At 40.9% G+C, this 23,555-nt stretch overlaps 3 protein-coding genes across 5 annotated transcripts; all 3 read left to right on the top strand.

Annotated features, from left to right (window-relative positions):
* The first annotated feature begins 351 nt into the window (after positions 1-351).
* thap11 (THAP domain containing 11) lies at positions 352-4,496 on the top strand. Of its 3 annotated transcripts, XM_054771537.1 has the most exons (6): positions 352-2,261; positions 2,343-2,456; positions 2,823-2,927; positions 3,814-3,927; positions 4,023-4,137; positions 4,230-4,375. In XM_054771537.1, exon 1 carries the CDS (start codon positions 691-693, stop codon positions 1,492-1,494), a length of 804 nt encoding a protein of 267 aa, XP_054627512.1. In that variant the 5' UTR covers positions 352-690; the 3' UTR covers positions 1,495-2,261; positions 2,343-2,456; positions 2,823-2,927; positions 3,814-3,927; positions 4,023-4,137; positions 4,230-4,375. The 3 variants fall into 3 exon arrangements, with proteins under 3 accessions (XP_054627512.1, XP_054627511.1, XP_054627513.1); XM_054771536.1 differs by having other exon boundaries at positions 2,343-2,927; XM_054771538.1 differs by lacking the exons at positions 4,023-4,137; positions 4,230-4,375 and adding an exon at positions 4,478-4,496 and having other exon boundaries at positions 2,343-2,927.
* Positions 4,485-10,571, top strand: LOC129178884 (neuritin-like). The gene is made up of 3 exons (XM_054771539.1): positions 4,485-4,605; positions 6,522-6,669; positions 8,757-10,571. Exons 1-3 carry the CDS (start codon positions 4,548-4,550, stop codon positions 9,058-9,060), a joined length of 510 nt encoding a protein of 169 aa, XP_054627514.1. The 5' UTR covers positions 4,485-4,547; the 3' UTR covers positions 9,061-10,571.
* Positions 10,572-10,846: 275 nt separating this feature from the next.
* slc38a8b (solute carrier family 38 member 8b) lies at positions 10,847-21,745 on the top strand. The gene is made up of 12 exons (XM_054771535.1): positions 10,847-11,170; positions 11,739-11,842; positions 11,924-12,845; positions 13,951-14,149; positions 17,502-17,658; positions 17,721-17,825; positions 18,679-18,736; positions 19,150-19,264; positions 19,345-19,492; positions 19,579-19,781; positions 20,611-20,662; positions 20,849-21,745. Exons 3-12 carry the CDS (start codon positions 12,657-12,659, stop codon positions 20,949-20,951), a joined length of 1,329 nt encoding a protein of 442 aa, XP_054627510.1. The 5' UTR covers positions 10,847-11,170; positions 11,739-11,842; positions 11,924-12,656; the 3' UTR covers positions 20,952-21,745.
* Positions 21,746-23,555: the final 1,810 nt, after the last annotated feature.

Below are 23,555 nucleotides of genomic sequence, written 5' to 3'. Positions count from 1 at the left end.
TATTTTATTAAATCATTTGATGACGTTGCCAGCTATAGTTGTATATACTAATGTCTGTTTTTCACAACATTCTAAAATAAATTCTAAATAAACAATATTCCCATCGCGTAGACTTAGATGGAAACCTACAACAAGAAGTGGTGTTCATCTAAGATAACAATATAACGTTTTTTGAAACTACTATTAAAGTAGTTTTCTATATATATCATTGTCGTTGTAGTTTGAAGCGGTGTGAAACTGCAGTAATGTTGTAGTATTTCTAGAAAGTCATTTAAAATGTATGTACGATCAGAAAGTGGCCACCAGGGGCGGTGGCTAGCTGACTGTTCTGGATATAAATCGCAAGGCATTCTGGGACTTTTAGTTCTAAATGGCGGGCTGTCGTGTTGACAATATAACTAAGAAAACTAGGAAAGCATGAACTGCTTTTTTGAAACTATCCTCTCGAATTCAGCATAAATATTGGTTTAATTTGGGTTTAACTAAGATATAATTGCGTGGATAAAGCTGTGATATCGCAAAACGCTCGTCTGGTCCGTATAAAATAAACAGGAAGTTATTAGCGTTGTGGGACGTGTAGTTCCGGCAGCAGGCCGCTGAAGGCGACATCGCACAGGATAAAGAAAGGGCAATAAAATAGTCAGAATTAGACCTGTGGGTTGACTTTTTGGACTTGGCGTTTGTATTAAGATGCCTGGGTTCACCTGTTGTGTCCCGGGCTGCTACAGCAACTCACACCGGGACCGGGATCTACGCTTCTACACATTTCCCAAAGACAACACGCTGAGGGAGCTGTGGCTGAGGAACATCTCCCGGGCCGGGGTCAGTGGCTGCTTCAGCACCTTTCAGCCCACCACGGGTCACCGCGTCTGCAGTGTGCACTTCGTAGGCGGGAGGAAAACCTACAGCATCCGAGTACCGTCGCTTTTCCCTCTGAGGGGTGTGAATGAGCGCAGGATTCGACGAGGCAGGGGCAAGAAGGTGTCGACCGCGGCCCCAGGAGCCCCCGTCGCCACTGCAGCCACCACCGGGATTGTCATCAACACCGTGTTGGGAAACACGGCTGACGGTGCCGAGGCCAACGCCGGTGGCGAGGCCATCGACGAAAGCATCACGGTGGTTCAGATCGGCCAAAACGGGGAGTATCTCGGCACGGCGCGGCTGCCCGTGGCGACAGAGGGGTCTTACACCGTTTCCAATGAACTCACCGCCGACGACTCCTCCGCTGAGGGGCAGCAGCCGCTGATGCAGTACGTCAGCGTCACCAGTAGCCCACTGGACCACTCGTACTCGCTGACCACCGGCACCACGTCCACCGAGTTGCTGCGCAAACTCAACGAGCAGCGAGACATCATCGCCCTCATGGAGGTGAAGATGAAGGAGATGAAGGCCACCATCCGCCAGCTCCGGGTGGTGGAGGCCAAGCTGCAGGAGGAGGTGCGGGAGCGGGACCGGCTGCTGTGCAGCGCCTCGGTAGCTCCCAAGAAAATATAATAGGCGAACTCTTATAGACACAAGGACACATGATGAGTATTTGTACAAAAATATTGTATTTTCAACAAGTATAGAGCTGATTTTCGTAGCCCTGATGCATAAAGATATCTAGTGTGTAGCTGGTAGTAAAGCTGACCTGCTGCTCAATCGTGATCTTTAACTGCTATGGAATCCACCATTATTTAACCCACCATACACTCATACTTTGCATAGCAAGTTAGACTAATATTTATGAGTGTCAGGAAGGTTGCATTCTTATGATTTTTGTTCATTTGGAATTTAAGCAAATATGGAAAAAAAAACACCAATACGATCTGATGGCACACCGCCTTTTATGGCATACTTAATGACATCTACAACATATCACAGGCCCTTTTCAAGCCACTTTCAATTTGGGAGTGGTTGCAACATACTAACATACAACTTATGTCTATCGTAAGTGCTTGTTTTTGTGCGATGGATGCATCTAATGTGCCTGTTTATGTTCAGATGTTTCCCAACTCTTACAACGCGTGATATTATTAGTGGCTGAATTTCTCTGTTCTCACAAGTGCTTTAAATGCACAATATGTTACAAACATACATTTTTGATCTTTAACTGACATGTGTGCCCTGCTTTCAATTTGAAGTAAATTACATTTTGAAATAGATCTGCTTCATGTAGTTCTTTCAGATCATCCACTTCAAGTTTGCAATTTTGAAGGCAAACCTGCACAGCATATTGTGATCAACCTGTACAGTATCCTCAACATGCTTCAGCACTCATGGTAAGTTAATTCATTCAAAACAATTCCATAAGAACACATCTCGGTGCCTCATTAAGTGTATTCCTATTTCCCTTTCTGCAGGTCAACTGGAATTCACGGTGTTGCAGTGTTGTTTCCTCCCTCTAGATGGCAGTAACCTCACAGCAGCTTGGAAGGTCCTTTGCTTGATGGCTCCCATCTGGAAATGTTGACGTGGTAAAACATATCATTAAACTGGTATCCTGTTCTTCAAACCTGAGCTCTATTGATTTAAACACCTGCAATATTAATAATGATATGTGTCAAGAGGAAAGCCAGCAAGAGGTTGTTGATGGTGAGTACTGAAGAGAGGGGGAGGGCTCAGACCCATAATCCCATTTGGATTTATTTTGTATTTTTTCACTTCCCACCCGTGTTGCATAATGCCTTAATCCAAGAGCTGTCAATCATATGTACGCAACTCTTACTTCCTTTTTCAATGGCGGCCATTGTTGCACCGCAGCTGTTTACGTTCTGCCCCAATACAATGAGAATTATGGTCATTTTGGTTGTATTATTGAATTTTCTTCTCTGTTTTTCAAGCTCAGCTACACTCATTCACGCCATGAGGTACGCTCGTAGGATTGAAAGGCCGGCACGCTGCTAAGTGTACCTCTTCATCTGGAATGGCAGCATATTTGTGTACAGGTAAATACTTCAATACTTAAATATGTGAGTGGTGTCAAAAATGGTCTGTTCATAGGATGTAGTTGTGTTTAAAATATAACAGCCGTTTGATTAAAATTGGGATTTACATTGCACATAATACATACATAATAAATTTGATTCACCTTTTGGATTAAGGCCTCTTCAATATACCTTAACATCAGTTCTAAAATGTACAGGTACTCACCGCTAATGAATGATAATGTAAGATAACCAAGCAGTTTGTCTTCTTTTTGGTGGATTTATTAAACTGTGGCAGCTTCGGGTGAAGTAATATATGTTTGACTTTTTTGCGTCTCACAGCAACCATGGTGCATTCAAGGACTGCCGAAGAAAGTGTGAAATCTCTATGCTTGACAAACAAACATCAGTGATGCATAAACATTTAGAAATTGTGGGCTTTTTTAATAGTGGTACATGTATGCTTTTTATATTTTACCTGTATTATCAGGTATTAATTATTACTTGCTTAGGGTGAATGAGATGGCTCTTATGTGGAAAAAATTGCCTGTTTTCGGGAGAAACTAAAAATACAAAATACATTTTTTTGACCAACACCTGTGAATTTACGAGGATTCACTGTATATATTTACTACTGCAGTCGCCACATAAAACAGCCGAAAGCGAGATAAACTGAGATCCTTCCTAACACTGCAGTATTTCATTAATGTGTCGTAAGCAGGTCTGCAATGTGACAATGTGAAAAGTGTGTGCCAAACATTTAAACAAACAGCTGGCACTGCTGTCAAAGTAGCCTCCATGATGTATTGATTCAGGCCAGTGGCTTCAGACACAGACAGATTAGTCTTCAGTTAATGGTCGTATTAAGCTGCAGATTAACAATGGGATGTCTTTCCTACTCTGTCAGCATACAGATGTGAACCAGGATTTACACTAATGCACAGTGTCAGCCATCTGTGGAAGAGCTGTAGCATGGGGTTTGGAGGCCAAGAGGTATAGAGGAAGGGGATGTGAAGCTAAGGTAAGGAAATACGGTTGTCTATCTTAAAGCACATCTCGTGATACACACACTGTGACTCTGCTTGACTCCCATATGAGTTGTTTCTATTGTCAAAGGGTGCTCCGCTGCCATGTTGAACCCTCAGGCGGGCTACATTCTCTTGTCTGCTCATATCAAGAAAAACACTCATAATCACGTACCCACCTCTGATCATCACATTTGATAGCAATGGTAAAAGCAGGATTTAGCTGCAGGTCAGTGTTTGTTAGCCACACTATTATTACTCATCTCACTATATGTATTTTCACTGTGTGTCAATACAGGTTCTAAATACTAAAGACCGGAAATTAGAATGCTTTAATCCAGCGTGCTGTGTTGGGATGTGTGCTGCCATTGGTCCAGCCCTCTCGTGACGCACACACCCACACCCACACACACACACGCACGCACACACACGCACTAATCCAGTAGGGTAGTGCCTCGGTTGTGCGTTCTGTACTTTTGCAATCTCATGAATTCCCAGCGGATGGTGGCAGTCAGGACGCATCACAGTTTTTGGATTTACATCCAGCAGGAGCGCCACATCAGAGCCTCTCTTCACTGGAAGAGGCACTCACCTCCACGGGACTCTGCTGAGCCCAATGATGAAGTCCTGGGTAGACGCCACAGCGCTATTGCTGCCAATCGCCTTCTGTCTTGGTAAGAATATTTCTGTCAAGTTTCCAAGACACAAGTTTGTTGTTGCATTATTTGTGTTGTTCCATTTTTCCTCCTCCTTTTTGCGTCCTGGATTTGGATCGGCATTCACTTAATTTACAAAGTAGTCATGATACACTAACTGATAAAGGACAGTACTTTGGTGAAAAACTGATCTCATCATGTTCCAATTTGTTTGTGTGGACATACATACAGAATACAATTCCATATTTTAAATATAATTGGTTATAATGCCTTCATTTGAAAAAAAAATCAAGCATTCACCTGTGAATATTATGTATTGTGTCTGAACAGCATTTAAAGCATCGATTTAATTTTTAAAAAATGTAGATACTGTATGTGGGTGCTTGAGCTGCTCGGGGAACCAAGTCAAGATGGTTGCAGACTAAACTAGAGCATAACATACAGTTACAGTATTTACCAGCCAAAGTCAGTCCCTGCATATAAATGAATATTGAATGAGCAGTATTACAAGTCAGTTGATTTACTGTTACAGTATGTGTGTATAATGAAATCTAATACTAGACTTTTGCCTTCCACCTATTTTTTATGCCGCTTATCCTAATTAGGATTGCGGGGGTGTGCTGGAGCCTATCCCAGCTGACTTTGGGTGAGAGGCGGGGTACACCCTGGACTGGTCGCCAGCCAGACTTTTGCCTTTACTATGATAATGCTCAGTTTTGATTAACACTGTCAGAGAGGTATTTATTTAACAATGTGCTCATTATGTTGTTGCAGTGGTGTACCACTGAACTGCGTTACACTGAAAGCTAATTGTAATGTTTTACCTGTCTTTGTTAGCCACATAATCTACAGTTGTAAACAAAAATAAGCATTTACCTCTCTGAAAGAATCAGTCAGGCCTGAGCATGACTGCATCCCTCTTGGGGGTTTTTGTGTGCAGAACACAGGGCACAGTTTTATTTGGATCATGCACAAATTGTGTGTATTTAGCATAACATAGGCATGAATATCTCTTTGTATTTTTTCTTAATTTGTGGTCATATATGTGACAGATGGCCATATTAGGTGAAACCTGTTAGTTTTGTTGAATAACTTTGATGGCACATATTTAGTCCAAAACAGTATTATTAACTAAGGGTGCATAGAAGTTGTGGTACTGTACATAGTTAGGTCTATCTGTCTATTTATCTAACCTTTTTCCTGCTTATAGAACTTCTAAAACATTATTGTGAAACTACAGTCTCTTTTTTTTTAACTTGACTGACCTGTACCTGGCCACTCACCTTTTTTTTTTTTTTTTAAACTTTTATTCCCCCTGTAATCACGTGAATGATTTTGGCTTAGTTTTTACGCTGGATGCTCTTCCTGACACAACCCTGGCCGGGAATCAAACCCATGCCCTCTGAAAGGAAAAATCATCTATCATTACACCACCAGGGATGACCCGGACCCTCACTTTAACATTATATTATTAATATCCATCAATTTTCTATGCCGCTTATTCTCACTAGGGTTGTGGGGATTATTAATAATGATTAATAATCATTATTTAATTATTGACTCACTGGAGATGGAACGCTGCCTGCTAGCTGGGCGTTGATGCTCCACTAGCCCACATTGCTAAAAGTGAAGCCCACCAGCAGGGTAGCAAAATCATCACTTTTCAGAAGAAACAGGGGGTGTTTTGTGTATTTGATCAATGCAGTCAGGCAGTGCTTATGTAAGCCCACAATGACTTAGGCTTTCACAATGTATAATCCCTCCAGATGAATACAACACAACATATTTTTGCATCTATTTGATCCTTACAAGCATCAGTCTCCCCAAGCATATGTGCATTCTATTGTAAAATGAAATCCTCACATGAATCACATTCATATTTTTTTCTTGTTCTGTGTAATGCACTTTTATTAAAACCTTTTCCTCTTCTGCAGGCTTGGTCCATGTCTGTAATGGAGCAGCTATTTCTATTTCATGTGGTTCCATCTACAAGAGTTTTGCACAGTGTTTGCTGACACTCGGGGACAGTTTGGTGGAAACACAAAAAGATCAGGATACGCAGGACATTGATGCAATCTGCAAGTAAGATTCTGCCTGTCACCGGGGAAACCACTCACTCACTCTTGATTCTCTTTTGCTTTTATGACAAGCATGATAGTGGTTAAATGACTTGCCGATCCCGACACACTAGTTGTGTCATGCACGCAAAACGCGAGATTCAATTTGTGCGACTCGGCATGTTCTTCAACTGAACCGCCTTGAGAGTAAGAGTCACTTATCGGTCAGCAGGCTAAGGTTTTAGTCATTAAGTCACAAAAATAAGCTTTAATGCAAAAACATGGCACACAGTGGACCAGGAGAACTGGCGACACCCTACACAAACCTCTTTCTACTACAACTATGAATATTTCTACTAGTAATACTACCACTAATAAAAGCAATTGTCAGTAATAACATCAAGCCATTCACCACTTAAACTGGTCAAAAATTTGAGGCAAGTTGTAATTTACACCCAAAGCGCCCGGTATTGGGTTTCTGGGCACATAACTCATTCACGACATTTCAGATACAAAGTGTTTCATTGGTTTTATGAGCTCAAATACTATTATGTGTGGGTTCACGACAAGGCTGGAAAAACTGAAAAACATCATTTTAGTTCATTTGTCAAGTTACGGTAGAGCCCCGCTATTCGCTGGGGTTGCATAGCAGGACCATCCGCAAATGGCAAAAAACTGCAAGTAACTGAGATGCCCATAAAAATGTCAATTTTTGAGTCATGGCCCCCCCCATATTCCTGCTAGCTCGACGTTGACGTTCTCTGCCATTTCGAATCGACATTTGCAATAAGAGGAACGGTTGTAATTATTACATTCGAATCAGCTCTAAAACTCTCTCCTTCTCTCTTCAATTGCCACTTTTGACTCGTGACACAATCCAGCTTTAAGCCCTAAATATGCTTCACACTCATATTAAATGCATTTTAAAGTGTATAGGTAGTCACCACCAACATGTCAGTTGTCTGAAATCCTTCTATTTGGTGGATTTATTAAGCTATGGCAGCGTCCGACAAAACTATGCATAAGTTTTACTTTTGCATCTCGGTATGCAAATATGGTTCGTTCAAGGACCGCTGAACAAAGTGCAAAATCTTGGCGCTTGCTGAAAAGCGAAGCATACAGATATAAACATGTAAAAAGTGTGGGCTTTTTAACACTGGTACATGTATGCTGTACATTTTACTTGTATTATTATGTTTTAATTCATTTTTACAAACCTATAGTAAATGTGTTTTCTGTGGGGGGAAAAAACAGCCCATTTTCAGAGGGGAAAATTGTATATATTTTTGTATACATATATATTTTTACCATAGGGTGTCAAATGCGTAATAGCGAATATGCGGGAAGCCACTGTATGTAGTTAGTGTTGCTTAAATTCTGGGTATTAAGGTAACAACATCTTATATTTTGATAATTTGGGCTTGCCTTAGTTAATTGAAAATTGATTACAAACTTCACCGTTTACATGATGGTGAGCAGTTTGAGTGGTTCTAAATATTTGGAAAAACAGGGTCTGAGTGTAAATTTTGAAAATGATACTGCTATTTCTCTCTAAACAATAAACATAAACACGTTAAGTGTTCGGTGTAGGCAAAACAACATTGGTGGGCCATAGAGGCTATCATTGTGTTTTTTTTCTTGTGTTTCTTTCCCGCAAAGTGTACATTTTCTACACAGCTAATGCAGCCACATACAGTATTTATAGTGTCATACAAAAGGTATTCAAAATAAAGTTTTGGATGAGACCCAGCGCTTATGCAGGTAATGTTTTGTTGTTGTTGTTGTTGTTTTTGTTTTTTTGTTTTTTTTTTTACAAAGTGACATCGCCAACTAATGGCTTGGCATGCATATTGCAGCATGTTTTTAGTCATTTTTTCCAGCTTGATGCAAAGAAAAAAAAACATTCCAGTTTGAACTAGGTCATTGTCTCCTATTCCTCCTGAGTTGTTCTTTGTGTAAAGCCATTTGAAGTTTATAATCATAAATATTTCATGCTCCTGTCAACATTAGCATTTATTAAGTTGTTTTTTTTCCCTGTCCAAAGGCGGGATTACTTTCTCCGCCCCTCCAACATCCCTCATGACTGTGAATTCTTTCCCTTATTCTTTGAAGGTCCTGGAATGACTTCCATGTTTGTGCCAACACGGCCATGTCTGGCTGCCCCAGAGAAGCAGCAGCAGTATGGGAGTCTCTAAGACAAGAGTCCAGGAAGGCCCAGTTCTCTGGAAACCTCTATGACATGTGCGCCAGCCTCACCACCCTGGTACCCAGCACCGTGCCTGCACCCCTGACCCCTCCCACCTCAGATCAGACCAATCAGGAAACACTGAAGGGGCGAACGTACCAGCGGAGCCCTGCCCTCACCACGATGATCTTTCCAATATGTAGCACTTTAATAGTGCTGCTCAGGATCTAGTTAGATCATCGTCATTTGAACTTGCATTGTTTGCTCAGAGACATTAATATGCCACTTGTTTTATATACTGTACAGTGTACTTGCTTAGTTCTTACCTTCTTTTTGAGTGCTGACAGAAATGCTTCTGTAAACAGATCTGGAGAAGGATGATTACAGCTTTATTTTATTTTATTTTTAAATCGCAGACTTGATCCAGACACATGCACACAAATCACAGGTCAGCCGCGTTTATGATGAGGCCTCAATCCTAAAGTCAGGGTTTCAGAGACAGAATCAGAAAGGCATATTGTTTCTTTTCTTTCAGCTGAAAATAAATAAATACACTTCAGCACGATCAGCTGCAACTCTTCACACTGAGGGTGAAGTTGACCTGATGTACAGTAAATATTACAAACAACTGTCAGCTTTTAAAGGAACACTAGTTCATGGTGAACAATATTTTAATCTGAAACATAAATATGTAAAATTGAGATAGTATATTTACAATGTATCAATAAAAAAGAAACATAAAAACATACTAATAATAGTTTTTTGTCTCACATAAATATATACAGCAGAGTACCCTGCTTTTGGCTGGCGACCAGTCCAGGGTGTACCCTGCCTCTCGCCCAAAGTCAGCTGGGATAGGCTCCAGCATACCCCCGTGACCCTAGTCGACCAACTGGCATAGAAAATAAATGAATGAATGAATACACAGCAAAGCTTAAATTACATTATTTATTATAAATGTGTTAAATTAAATTATTTTATTTTATTTAAAATTATGGAGAGATACTCTTTCTTCCCCCTCTGTTGTTCAGCCCACCAAAAATGTTACAGAATGTACATTTATGGTTACAATTTAAAAAAAAAAAATGTTGTAGCTTTTTGAGTTTGAGTGGGAACATTTTTTTCTGGGTGTGCGTGCGATCTTAATACTCTTAAACGGTTTCATAACAATCGTGGCATGAGCAGATTAATCTCGTCTGTCTTTAGTCATCCACTGTTGCGCAGCATGGTGCCATGCACCTCAAAACCTTTGAAACTGTCTTGAGCCCTTGGAGGACTTTTGTGGCGGACTGAGAGCAGAGGATTGCTCGCCATTGTCACGAACATGGCGCTCACGGGACATCTAAAAAAAAAAGTCAGAGGTCAGAAGTGAGCGCGCTATCTCTGCAGCAGGATGAATATTAAGAAGTAGCAGCTGCTGCTGAACCATTGTGTGTGTTATATAAGAGATTCATGCATCAAACTTACATTAAAGTCCATTTTGTAAATGCAGGCTGTCAACATTCAGCCTCTGCAGAAGAACGTTGACAGGGTCGGTCATAATTCTAATTGTGGACCTTTATATACTTCACCGAAGTTGATTAAAAGTGTAATAAAATCATGGCAGTATTGATGTGGCATAAGTTTGACTGCGTGTTAAAGGTCTTTCATTTGATGATGACCTGCTGTCAAGAAGATGGACAATCTGCATGACCATAAACCATTCATGAACATCCTCATGAATACACACTCCATGATTAAACCAATTTCCATATAGCTATTTCCAAATCTTTTACAACTATTAAACATTGTATTGTCCTATATTAAATCTTAAAATAAGTTTGCTCTGTATTCCTATTTTGTTAAACTGTTATTTACACTTTTTTACCATAACTTTATCACATTCATTGCTAACTCCGGGCAAGGGTTATAATGTCCTCCACGGTTGTTTGTTAGTATTCCGCAAAAATGATTTAACCCTAAAGCGGTGCTTCTCAAATAGTTGGGTGGAGGTGCATGGTGAACTGCCAGGGGCGGCGTGAGAGGTAGGGAGGACTTGCAATATCAGCGCAGACCTGCCAACATGTATGAATTTGTCATACTGAGCATACAATATGAATCTCTGAATACACTCGTATGCTTCACTGCTCTCCATTTTGTTGCATATTGCTGGTTTTAGTTTCGGGTTCAGTCTGTACAGTACAGATAAATAAATATCAGTTTCTCACTAGTATTTCAAATCGCCGGGGGCGAAAACATTTCTGTCCCCCGGTGGGGGCATGACAGAAAATGCGACTGCCCTAAAGGCACTGTTTGCAATGGGTCGGCGGCTGCCAAGAGGGCGCTAACTTTTCAAAGTGCCGTAAGTACCATATCTCGCCTTCTTCCTTCACGCAAGCCATGCCGTACTTAACACACACGCACACAAATTAGTTTCGCTAATGGTGGTGATTTAGCAAATTTTAGCTACTAACGTTAGCTATCATTGAATGTATAACCTATTGTAACAACGGTATGAATGCAAGTTGTTGGTTGCCTCGATCTTTGGGACTGCTTTTGTGTGTGTGTGTACGTGTTATAGACATATATGTGGATACAGCCGTGAGGCACAACCATGAACGCCAGTCATCTTATTTGGTCCGAACGACAATTTATATACAGATTAATTTGTAAAAGATAAGACTTTTTTGTACAATCTGTTCGTTAAACCACTATTGGTAACATGCTAGCCATGCTAACCTTCTTATATTTTTGGTTTAAGTTGGAAGCAGCCCCTTTAGCTAACAGAGCACATATATTCTATATATAGTGCAGACAATCATTCACACAGTCATTGTATTCGGCAGTGTTGGAATGGTCAAAACATGGTGTTTTTTACCTAAATTCATTCACATTCAGGGTTTTGACCTGCACTCTCTTGTGGACAACAGATGGTGTACAATGTCAGCCATGTTCAGGATTATGGAGTCCACATTATACAAGACTTGTTCCATCTATTCTATATGAGCAGGACATAAACAAAAGCTGGGATCATGTAAGCTTTGCTCCATGACAGCCATCTGTTCATGTAATTCTCTAATAATGAACAAGTCAACAATTACCTTGTTTATGTTAGGGTCTGAGTTATGGGAACTCAAAAATGGGAGGCAGATGCGGCAGAAGATGAGTCTCTTTATTTCTCCAGCATATGGTATGGCTGCAGGACCCGCCATCACCCCTCAATGAAAAGTGGTGACCCAAATTGCGGAAATATTTCAACTCAAACTTTGCCTTGGTTACACTGGTGGCGTAGCAAGCATAAGAATAGCACAAACAAGAACGGGAGGTGCATTCACAGACATTAGGTCATTACATTTTTTTGCCCAGGCAATGACCCGTGACCCACTGAAAACCAGTTGAGAATCACAGCACTAAGGTATCCTGTGTGACAAATACAAATGTGCTTACACCAAGAGCAGGAATTAAATACAGCTTATTTTGTTTTCATCATTTTTGATCATTTTTTTGTTTAAAGACCCCACTTGGGACGTACTCACTTTTGCTAAAGTGCAGAGATTCCTTGAAGAGACTGCATCAAAATCCAGCAACAGTCCTTGGATGAGAGGGAGAAGACAGGCAGGCACCGTGGTGACACATTTCTCACCTCACAGTGAAATGTTTAATGGTCCCAATGTCCAATTAGACCACGTGGCTCAAGTGTGTGCAGGAGCGTATATCTACATGCGTCGTCCCTAACTGGGATCACTTGTGAAGCAGAGCAGATTGACCCAGGCAGCAGTTGGACCTGTTTGGACACATTAGTTGAGCCCAAAGGAAGTGACAGTGAGTATTGTAGAGGATAGTGAATCATGGAGGAACTGGCACGGGAGAGCATCAGCCTGCTGGCTCGGTCCGCATCCCATTCTGATCCCCCACAGCTCGGATCCTTTGGTGCAGTGTTCATCATGCTGAAGTCTGCGCTCGGAGCTGGACTACTAAACTTCCCTTGGGCCTTCCAGAAGGCGGGGGGAGTGACCACTGCTGTTAGTGTGGAGCTGGTGAGTGCAATTAATGAGCAAGTGTTTAATTACATCAAGAAGTCATTCAAATGAACATGTTTTAATGCAGGGCCTGCAACCTTCACTTGTTCTTAAATATCCAGTGAAGAGATCTTGAGGTAGGATCTATTTATGTTTTGGCCTTAAAGTGTGTATTCACTGAATACACACAGTGATTTGTCTCTTTGGCGTGAAAGAGGCTCACGTTTTTCACAGGTGAGTTCTAATGAAGCTGCCACTTTAGGCCCTGAGATGTCCACTCACTTTCACTGCATGGAGTTTCCAAGTAGACTAGGGGGCCCAATAGATTAAGGACAGGTTTACATGAGGCTTTGTTGTCCTCTCTGCGACCCAAACTTAGTAAAATACATCCCTTATTGACATATACTGGTACATATAAATCAATGATAAAGACCACAACAGATTTGTTTTTATTACAATAAATGTGAATCAAAAAGTTGTTTTATTCTGACTCCCCAAAAAACAGAGGCAGAAAGGCTCAAGCAGGAAGAAGCAGCACATATATATGCATACATTTGAATGTTGGCACCCTCGAGGCAGCTGGAGGAATCCGTCACATACATTGGGAAATGAGAAACTCCTCCACTCAACACCCATTAGCCCATTAGTGCTGAATCCTGGACATTGTCTTTGCAAACAAATCACACCATAGTGTAGATAAGACACTGTTATTCTTGCAGGTTTGGTCTTGACCGGTTTTGAGCATAAATCCAGAGTCCTTTATGCCTGAGTACTCAAGATCAAGAAAACTTTATGGGGTCTTGATCATCTTGAGCATCGACACCTTGAATACAATCTATTCCTCCATACAAAGCTTTGCAACTGAAAGAGCAAAAACCAAGCTACTTGGTCAAATTAACTACCTGAGACAAGAGTGTGTCACGTTGTAGCTGCAGTTTTGAAAAAAAAATACTTTTCCTAGATCTGTACATGTGGCCAAACTACCAATCAGAGGAGATGAACCTTGGAAATAAAGAACAACAATCACTCTAGGTGATCCTGTGTGGCGGTTCATAATTAATATTCTGTCCCATCAGGAGTATGCTTCACAATGATGTATTGAGAGTCTTGTCTGCTTGTGCAGGTGTCTCTGGTGTTCCTCATCAGCGGACTGGTCATCCTCGGCTATGCCTCGTCCGTCAGCAGACAAAAGACCTACCAGGATGTGGTGAGAGAAGTGTGTGGACGTGCGGTCGGTCAACTGTGTGAGGTCTGTTTCTGCTTCAACCTCTTCATGATATGCGTCGCCTTCCTGGTGGTGGTGCAGGACCAGCTGGAGAAATGTGAGGGTCTATGAATGTCATGGAGTGGTCTTTGATTTTCTCCGATGTGATTGTTAAAAATCCTAGCTTTTCAAGGGTTTTAGGCTGTGTTAGGTGTGTTACCTCGGTCAAGGAAGTGGTCAGTGTACTTCCATAAACTATTTACAGTCATGGAAAAAATAATTAGACCACCCTTGTTTCTTCAGTTTCTTGGTCATTTTAATGCCTGATACAACTAAAGGTGCCTTTGTTTGGACAAATATAACAATGACAACAAAAATAGTAGAGAGTTACATTTTTTGGCAATACAATGCTATAACTATTCAGGTAAGAACTTAAGTGATTTTGGTTATTTTCAAAAAAACCATGGAAGTTGCTAGATATCTTATGAGCTATATTTGTTATCATCATTATATTTGTTCAAACAAATATACCTTTATTTGTTCCAGGCATTAAAATGGATGAATAAAATGAAGAAACAAGGGTGGTCTATTAATTTTTTCCATGACTGTATCTATTGTTACATATTTTTTATTCTTTTCTCTCCCTTTTCGAAAATGGTAATAGGTCAACATTTAAACACAGGAAGTGAAAAAACTGTCAGTAATTGCTGAAACTTGGATAAGGGGGTAGGATTAAATAAGCTGTGCTTCTTCCTGTTCCTTTTCAGACATGTTGAATTGTGCATGTGTAGGCAAGTGCTTAATGTACCTTTTTCGAAACAAATATATCTTAGCAGGATTTTGCAAAAACTTTCTGGAAGGATGGGACATTTATTTAACCTTTTAGACTTCATTTACACTTGCCCAGTATATTTTACACCTACAGCAGTGACCTGCGGTGAGGTTCATGGCTGGTGAGGCACTGACTCCTTTGGAGTTTTTTATGTTAGTACAGGTTGCTCATGAAGAGGATAACAAGAACAGGAAGAGAATAATTCACTTTGGTTAAAAAACGTTTTCAAATACCTCTTAGCCACATTTACAGGTATCTACTTATTACTTTTTAAAACTGGAAAACATTTGTGGTCTTACCTTCTATTTCAGGGGTCTTCAATTAAAATTGAGTAAGGTCCGTTAATGCAGTTTTTTCCGAACCTCATTTTGCCTTAAATTGCGTCAAACAGACAAGCTCATTTGAATATCAAATATAATGAAACCCGACACATCACCCTATTGTTTCAATACAACACAATTATCCTGGCACCTACACTGCGTTAAAAGCAAAACGGGACCAAATTTCACATAAGTAATAAAAAGTTTGACTGTACAAACAATGAAATGAAGAGAAGAAAACTGCACCAGTTTCACAGAAAAAATATGAAACAATATTAATTTAATAAGTGTCTCTTCAACAGAAAAGCTGCAACAGTACTTAAAGTTTCAGATTTTCTTGTTATTGCTGTGACATTGGTGTTGACCTGAATTTGTCACACAAAACTTTGAGTAAGGCCTCTGCAGCAGAAGCACTCCTTCACAACCCTCCCGTCAGTTAAAGATGTTTTGTTTTGCGCCAATATCCATACAATCCTTAGTGAATACTCAATTGCACGTTGTTGTGAATGTGTTATGACTCTCGTAGAGTTTTATACTGGGTTTTAAGCAACGTTATTTTCAGTGCTCTCACGTCAGACTTCACTGGACACCGTGTGTTTTGTCAGGAAATGCACTTCTGACCAGCGTTACAGTTTCAGAGCGTATGAGACATAGTGGTCTGGCACTGGATTCTGTAAGAATGAACATATATTGGTCCGTCCATTCACTTATAAATGTTTGGTTCTCTATCAACCTTTTTAATTATTGAGCAAGTAAACAAACAATTTCATTGGCTCATTTTGAGTGACGTCATCGTGTTTGCTGTCACGTAACCGTAATAACTGAAGTCATTACGCCTGCAAACTGCTGCCGCGATCGGTCCGCGAGCATGATCATATGTTATTATATTTCCCATTCACTTTAATTGGTCACGGGTCGGTAAAGGCCATCACCGGGTCCTCCGGATCGAGGTCTGCCATTTGTTGATGGCTGTTCTATTTATATACTGTATGAAGTACACACCCTATCCTTCTGCTGGAAAGGTTCTGATACTCACTTTCTGGTGAACTTGGATTAAAAAAAGCAGCCATCTTGACAGTCAAATTCATTCATTCATTCAGCATAGCATAAAAATTTCTTCAGTGCGTTTGACTTGCTGCTCTCCAGCTGGTGCTGCACAAAAAAACACGCTCACTTTTCTTCTCTATGAAAGGACTGCATTGACAAGCACCTTCCAGCTCATGCACACCCCAGCCTCTTCAGTATGAGGAGAATACTGCAGCTACTCTGACATTTTTGTCTATTTTATTGTCCGATTAGCAAGAATAATGATGCCACATTTACAATAAAGATGTTACACAGGCTGTAGAAAGTCATGGTATATAATAAACGTTTCTGCAACATTATATTACTGATGACATGCTGACAAACAGAAAGTGGCACACACCAAGATCCAACATATGGTAGGCTGGGCTTGTGCACTAAGCTGACACTAGGTTTCTGCTCTGTATGTGATCAAGAAATGTGCAAATTCAAGAACGTGTTTAAAACTTTTGAAATAATACAGAAAATACATTTATAATACTGTTCAATGGACAAATATTAATATTTATTTTATGTTATCATTATTTTTTCTTTTTTTATGGTCTGTCTCACCTCCCTCCCCTGACCGCACGTCACTGATACCATCAGAGTCTCTCCTTTACTTTTTTTCCACGATCATCCTTGTAGACCTTGCAGATGCAGAGAAAAATGTGATTTATTTTGGTTGAAAAGGCTAATTTTCATGCAAATCTCATTTTTGGCTTATAGCTGAATATTAAAATGATTTGTTTTGCAGCACATTAATATATGTTTTATGTCATCAAATCATTTGTATGACTTTGTCCATATAGCAATATTAATCTAATTTCAGAACACAAATCATCTGCACTTTCATTTTCATTCTAGCTAGTATTAGGATAAACATGTGCTGGGAAGCATAGATGCAACCTCGTTTTCAATTTTTCTTTTGGACGCCTTGTTCATCTGAAATCATTCTAATCCCTCAAACGTTTCTGTTCACATTTTAAACAGCGCATTTGATTGGATTTATAAACACACCCGAAACACACATTTTGATCAGAACATTCAGCAGAGCGGTGCAGATGGGCTCACGCACTTAGTGTGATAACATGCACTCAGTGCACACAAATGCACATGTTTTCATTATTCTACTAGTATGTATACACACTACAGCCCGTATAAGCAACAGAATTCAAATATTAGTAAAAAAAATCTTAAAAGGCTTGTGTTCATCTTGGAGGTTCTGTTCATTCCCACAATTGTGTCTTTTCCAGTGTGTATGTCTCTCTATGAGACGGTGACCAGGTCAGGTGAAGAGGAAATGCCCTATCATTGGTACACTGATCAGCGCTTTGCCCTGTTTGTCCTGTGTCTCGTCATCATCCTACCGCTTTCCATCCCAAAAGAAATTGGCATCCAGAAATACACAAGGTAGGTGACAATCTGTCTCACATGCTATTTTTGTCATTTAACTCTTTTTCTCTTCACCACAGTGTGCTGGGGACACTGGCTGCAACCTACCTGTGTGTGGCAGTGATTGTCAAATACTACCTGATGGAGAACCACATTGCCATTATAACACCAGAGCACAGCCAAGGGTCAGTTATTGTGGTTTAATATTTTATATTGTTCACATTTCTGACCTCTATATGTACCTTGTGGTTGACTGGCGACCTGTCCAGGGTGTACCCCGCCTCTCACTCGAAGTCAGCCGGGATAGGCTCCAACTCACCAGTGACCCTGGACAGGATAAGTGAAATAAAATGAATGAATTAATAATCTTACTGTATAAGCATGTTGGCCACACAGTCAGGAGATTGGGAAGATCGGGGTTCAAATCTCGGTTTGGCCATCTTTGGGTGGAGTTTGTATGTTCTCCCCGTGTGTGTGTGGGGGGAGTTTCTCCGGGTACTCCGGTTTCCCCCCACATTCCAAAAATATGCATGTTAAGTTAATTGGTTTGGTTTGGTTTGGTTTTGTTTATTTGAACATGAATGTTACAATGGAATACAGTACAGTACAGTAAATCTCATTGGAATTGGAGGCTCTAAATTGCCCATAGGTATGAATGTGAGTGTGAATGCTGTGAATGACGAATAACGACCACTCTAGGGTGTACTCTGCCTCTCACCCAAAGTCATCTGGGATAGGCTCCAGCATACGCCCGCGACCCTAGTGAGGACAAGCGGCATAGAAAATGTATGGATGGATGGAATAATCATATACCTCATGGGTATAAGGGATCCACAGCAGTAGAAATTGAACATACTGTATTTTGCATGGAACCTTTTGTTTTAATCAAGATGATGATGGCATGTTTTAGGTTCCCTGTTACTTACCTGCAGTTTTGCAGATTTCTAGTTAATTCCCATGAATTCACATTTTGACCATGTTTTTACAGTGTGTATCAAATGTAGTCTTGGACTGGAAGTCATGTTCATGTCTTTGCAGTGTCGGATCCTGGGCATCCATGTTCAGCGTTGTGCCGACCATCTGCTTTGGTTTCCAGGTAGGATCTTCTTGTGGTTTAAATGCAGTGTCACTCACTTTTTCAAAGGCAGCGTCATGTGGAAAATGTACTGTAAAATGACGTAAAATATGTACTGTATGTATATGATTTTTTACAGCTAATGCAAAAGGAAAGGTATTGTAAACAAAAAGCATAGCATTATCCACCTCTTAATACATTAACCAATCAGTCATGGGTAAGGCTTGCCACCTTAGTTCCGAGCGAATCTTAAGTCTTTATTTTTCCAAGACATTTTGGACAATTCTATGCTTCCAGATTTTGTGGGAACAGTTTGGAGAAGTTCATTCGGGAAGCAAACATGTTTGGGATGCACTAGAACAGAGAGTGTGAGCCAGCAGGACCTCTCACTCAAATACATTTTGCTAAATGTATCTGTTTGCTTGTTTTCACAGTGTCATGAAGCCTGTATAGCCATCTACAGTAGCATGGAGAACCAGAAGATCATGCACTGGGTGGTCATTTCTGTCATCTCCATGCTCTTCTGTCTGCTCATCTACACTCTCACTGGTGAGCTGGCCTCAAAAAACATCAAGCAGTATGCGCTCCACTGAAAGATGCTAACATGCGTCCACTCTTCGCATCATCAGGAGTGTATGGCTTCATGACATTTGGTCGGGCGGTTGCCTCCGATATCTTGATGTCATATCCAGGGAATGATGTTGTCATGATCATTTCCAGACTGCTTTTTGGAATATCAATCATTACCATCTATCCTATTATTCTTCTTTTAGGGAGGTATGTGACACCAGAGTGGTTGTCTGCACTTGGCAGCAAAAGACTATAGATTTGTCTTTCAATGTGTGGTAGTGTGTCCCACATAGATCTGTCATCCTGAACCTGATGGTGCGGGTCCAAAGGCGTCGGCGGGGAATCGTCACAACCTCGTTTGAGAGTCGCTGCAGGGTGCTTCTCACTGTGATCTGGATCACCGTCACTCTACTTATTGCCATGTTTGTCCCTGACATGGGCGAAGTCATCAGCGTCATCGGAGGAATCAGTGCCTTCTTCATATTTATCTTTCCTGGTATGACATCACCCAAATTGAGGGACGCACTTTGTCCCATATTGCCGCGTGAATCAACACTAGTGTGTAAAACCTCAATGGCTTCAGTTTGACAGCTTGACACAGGCCACTCCAATTGATGCCAGCGTGATTGATCACTCCCTTATCAAACCTATTGCTGTTCGACCTTTCTTGCACCTTTGTTCACATGCTTTGCCTAGCTGTCACAGGCAGCAGCTAGCTAGCTAGAGTTATCCATGTAGCTTCTCGTCTTCGGACTCCAAATGTGACTTTTTACCACAGTGACATTTTGGTTTCAAAACAAACTAGCAATGTGGTTAGTTTGGAGCTTGTTTTTTACCCACGGCGAAGTGGATATCACGTTCATGGGGTACGTACTAACTTTATTATCACAGACTCAAACTCAACATACTCCGTCAAGTGTTTGTTCTTCAAATGCCGTGTTAAATTAAAGCTTTTTAATGTGCTATCTTTCGTGGCATGTGTTGGCAGTTAAGTTCCACATGGCAGACATGATTGTTTTTGTTTTGCCACGCTTGCGCACTGTGAAGGAAAGTGGGAGGAGAAACTAGTTAGGGCAAGATACTACACACGCAGGGATCGCTGCGGACTGCAATAGTACTAGCCACATGTGGTATTAAGGTATTTACCAGTGCCGATCACGTGATTTTTCACGGAAATCAGCAGATACTGATCGGTGGCCGATCGATTGGAGCATGCCTACAGTTTACATTATTGTTTGTTATACAAATGTACAGAAAAGGCCTTGAAATAATTGCATTCAACTTTGAGAAATAAATAAGGAAGTGGTGTCTCTCTTGTATCACAGGTCTTTGCTTGGTGTTCATCATGCAAAATGAACCTGTGAGTCCAAGAGTCAGGTGAGTGTGCTCATACTGTATATTTGCACACATTCATGAAACCATGTTAATAGCAAAACGTGCCATGAGTGGCAGTAACACTATTGTCACACAGCTTATTGATGCCCACACATGTGACTTAAGTTCTTTTTCAAAGTTTTTCAGTTGTCTCCTTTTTGTAACGCCTAATTCTAACACCTTTTGCAGGATAGTTTTAACCATCTGGGGAATCATAACGATTGTTGTCGGAGCCTTCATCTTTGGACAAAGTACGACTATTGCTGTCATGGAGCTTCTACACAAATTCTGAGTGTCTCAGGGGCTATCCACACGGAAACATTTTCACGTCAAAGAGAAGGGCAATGTATTTTATCGTTTCAGCCTCTCGTCCACATGGAAACGGCGTTCTGGGTGCCCTGAGACGGTATTTTTTGAAAACGGCTTCCAGAGTGGGAAAATCAGTGTCATTTTCCTATAGACAGCCGAACCGCTGTTTTTCAGAAACGATGACGTCACCACCCTGTTGCCGTCACGTAACCGGAAGTGAGCTTTGATGACAAGCCAACATAATATCTGAATATTTTGACAGCCACCACCACAGTCGACATTCTCCTGATATTTTGTTGTCTTTTTCTCCAAAATGATTCGTAGAAGTAAATCCACTTCGTCCTAAATCTAGATGAGCCTTGGAAACCAGAAGACGACGGACTTATGCGCATGCGTTTTTTTCTTGTTCTATAGTTTGGTGTGTCACGTGGCTCCCTCTGCGTGTCTGTTTACAGCGCCACATGTAGGTGTGCCCTGTGTATTACATCTTTTCACCTAGTGATCTGTTCCAGTCTGATTGCAGCAATTTACTAATCCGGCACAGTGTGGATTTTTTTCAACCCGCCAAAAAAAAAAAAAAATCCCAGGAACGTTCCTGTGTGGACAGGGCCTCACTCTCTGCTACTTCATCATCATGGTGCTCCAAAGTGACTTCAGGGTGCTGGATGGTGCTCTTCTGTTTTGCACGACTGAACGTTACATTTTTAAAGTGTCTGTGATATCATCTGGATCAGACTGCTTTCATGTTTTATTTGTTTTATCTGTGTGTGTTATTGTGTGAAGCGTAATTTAAATAAACAAAATAAAACAACACTTTTATTGTATTTAATTAAACATGTATACGAAATTATTTAAGTTGTTACATGTATTTAATGTGGCAGTGCAGTGCATTGAAGGTGCCGTCATGGTTAGGTACTGCAATGGGGGCGCTAGCTTTCAAACATGCTGTAGCGTCTACACCAGGAGTCACCACCCTGTTGATCGCGAGCTACTAGTTGATCTTTTGGACTTTGCCGATTGAGAGAATATTAGAAAAACAATTATTATTACATCAGTGCCCTCCCCTCCCGGAGAGTGGTCATATAACTCCATAGACATGCACCAAAGAAATCTTCAAGCTGCGGCTCGTTAGGGATGACTATTGAAATGCAATGACCAGTCTCTCTCTCCTCAACCACCATCGCTTGCCAACGACACTGAGCCAACAAGCTGAGTTGTAGCTTGCTAATAGAGCCAACTCCACAAGCCCAACCCTGACGAATATCCACAAAAGTAGGGGTGGCCAAAGTGCAGCTCGGGAGCCATCTGCGGCCTGTGGCTCATTTGTCATTGCATCACTGCAGAAACAAAATTTAAAAAACAGCAAAAATTGTTAAAATAGAGCAAGGCACAATAGCACAAAGCTTTAAATATGTATCATGTTTTACTATGTTTTAATTTACTTTCTACAAAATAAAAAGTAAACCTTTTGTGGTTGTGGGGGGGTTAGATCTTGTGCAGGCTCACGGCCGAGACCAGGGATCTTGGGCTCAAAAAGGTTGGTGACCACTGGTCTCATGCAAATAAGTGGCTACTGTCTGCCCTAATCATCCGGACTAACCACGCCAAACTACACATGCGCAACAACAATGGCTTTTCACAATTGAAGTCAACACCCACGCCCCACCCCTGGTGCTTTCACGACAGTAAACAAAACAGTAAGGCAACACAGAACACAAACATTTATAACAGGTATAACTTCCGGGTCACTCCGGCACTATCTCACCTTCTTCCTGCTCAGCCATGACTGCTTTTTTGACTCCTAATTTTGAATAGCTTCATTCACATAGTGTATGTGTGTGTGCGCGGAAACTATGAGCATGTGCCAGTGCACGAGCAGTAGTGCCAACGCCACTCTCCGAAAGACATCATTCAGTCTCATTTAGTTTAACTCGTAATTGTGAAGAATATAGACTTTTTTTTTTGACAATCTGCTCTCAGAATCCACTGCATGCTTTTCGATGGTGGTGTTCTTGGCGTGAAAAAGTGTAATTTGGAGCCAAGTAGGTATCTAAAATTGAAATCCAAAAATACTTTCATCTTGGAGCTGCCAGGGGGCAGTATTGCATCTTTTATGAATTATATATTTATATTAGCTATTCATTCATGTACTATACTGCATGCGTGTACGTATTCACGTCTCTTTTTATGGAAAAATTATCATTTTCTTTTTTCACAAGTGATCAAACGGAATGTTTCCCTCTCTCAACTGATAAAACTGTATGACAAGTCTGTTGTAGAAATATTAAAGCTATTTTCTCACCGTCATATCTTTCTCATCTGTCAAATCCTTTGACTGATATATCTTTAAGTGTGACTGGGCCAAGGTTGTTTGATGTATGCTGAACATCACTGCCACTGGCACCATTGTGTTATGGTGTGCACATGCTCATCGGTGTTACAGTATGACTGAATAACGCTCTGCAGAAGAAAAAACAAAGAATCATTGACAAGTGTGCCGAGAGGCACATCATCCAAGATCAAGGCCAATAAATACAAAAGGCATCTCCCTCTGTGCACAAATAGAGTAGAGTAATTATTATAATTA

This window comes from Dunckerocampus dactyliophorus, chromosome 3, assembly GCF_027744805.1.
Source record: "Dunckerocampus dactyliophorus isolate RoL2022-P2 chromosome 3, RoL_Ddac_1.1, whole genome shotgun sequence".
In the NCBI taxonomy this organism is placed as follows: Eukaryota; Metazoa; Chordata; class Actinopteri; order Syngnathiformes; family Syngnathidae; genus Dunckerocampus; species Dunckerocampus dactyliophorus.
The sequence above is the reverse complement of the archived record's forward strand: the minus strand, read 5'-3'. Positions and strand labels throughout refer to the sequence as shown.

Bases quoted from the DNA above. Each gene is read 5' to 3' on its own strand.
- thap11 (XM_054771538.1), top strand. From the start codon at position 691: ATGCCTGGGTTCACCTGTTGTGTCCCGGGCTGCTACAGCAACTCACAC.
- LOC129178884 (XM_054771539.1), top strand. From the start codon at position 4,548: ATGATGAAGTCCTGGGTAGACGCCACAGCGCTATTGCTGCCAATCGCC. The intron at 4,606-6,521 runs GTAAGAATATTT...CCTCTTCTGCAG, and splicing joins GCCAATCGCCTTCTGTCTTG to GCTTGGTCCATGTCTGTAAT. The intron at 6,670-8,756 runs GTAAGATTCTGC...TATTCTTTGAAG, and splicing joins GACATTGATGCAATCTGCAA to GTCCTGGAATGACTTCCATG.
- slc38a8b (XM_054771535.1), top strand. From the start codon at position 12,657: ATGGAGGAACTGGCACGGGAGAGCATCAGCCTGCTGGCTCGGTCCGCA. The intron at 19,265-19,344 runs GTGAGCTGGCCT...TCGCATCATCAG, and splicing joins GCTCATCTACACTCTCACTG to GAGTGTATGGCTTCATGACA. The intron at 19,782-20,610 runs GTATGACATCAC...CTTGTATCACAG, and splicing joins CTTCATATTTATCTTTCCTG to GTCTTTGCTTGGTGTTCATC.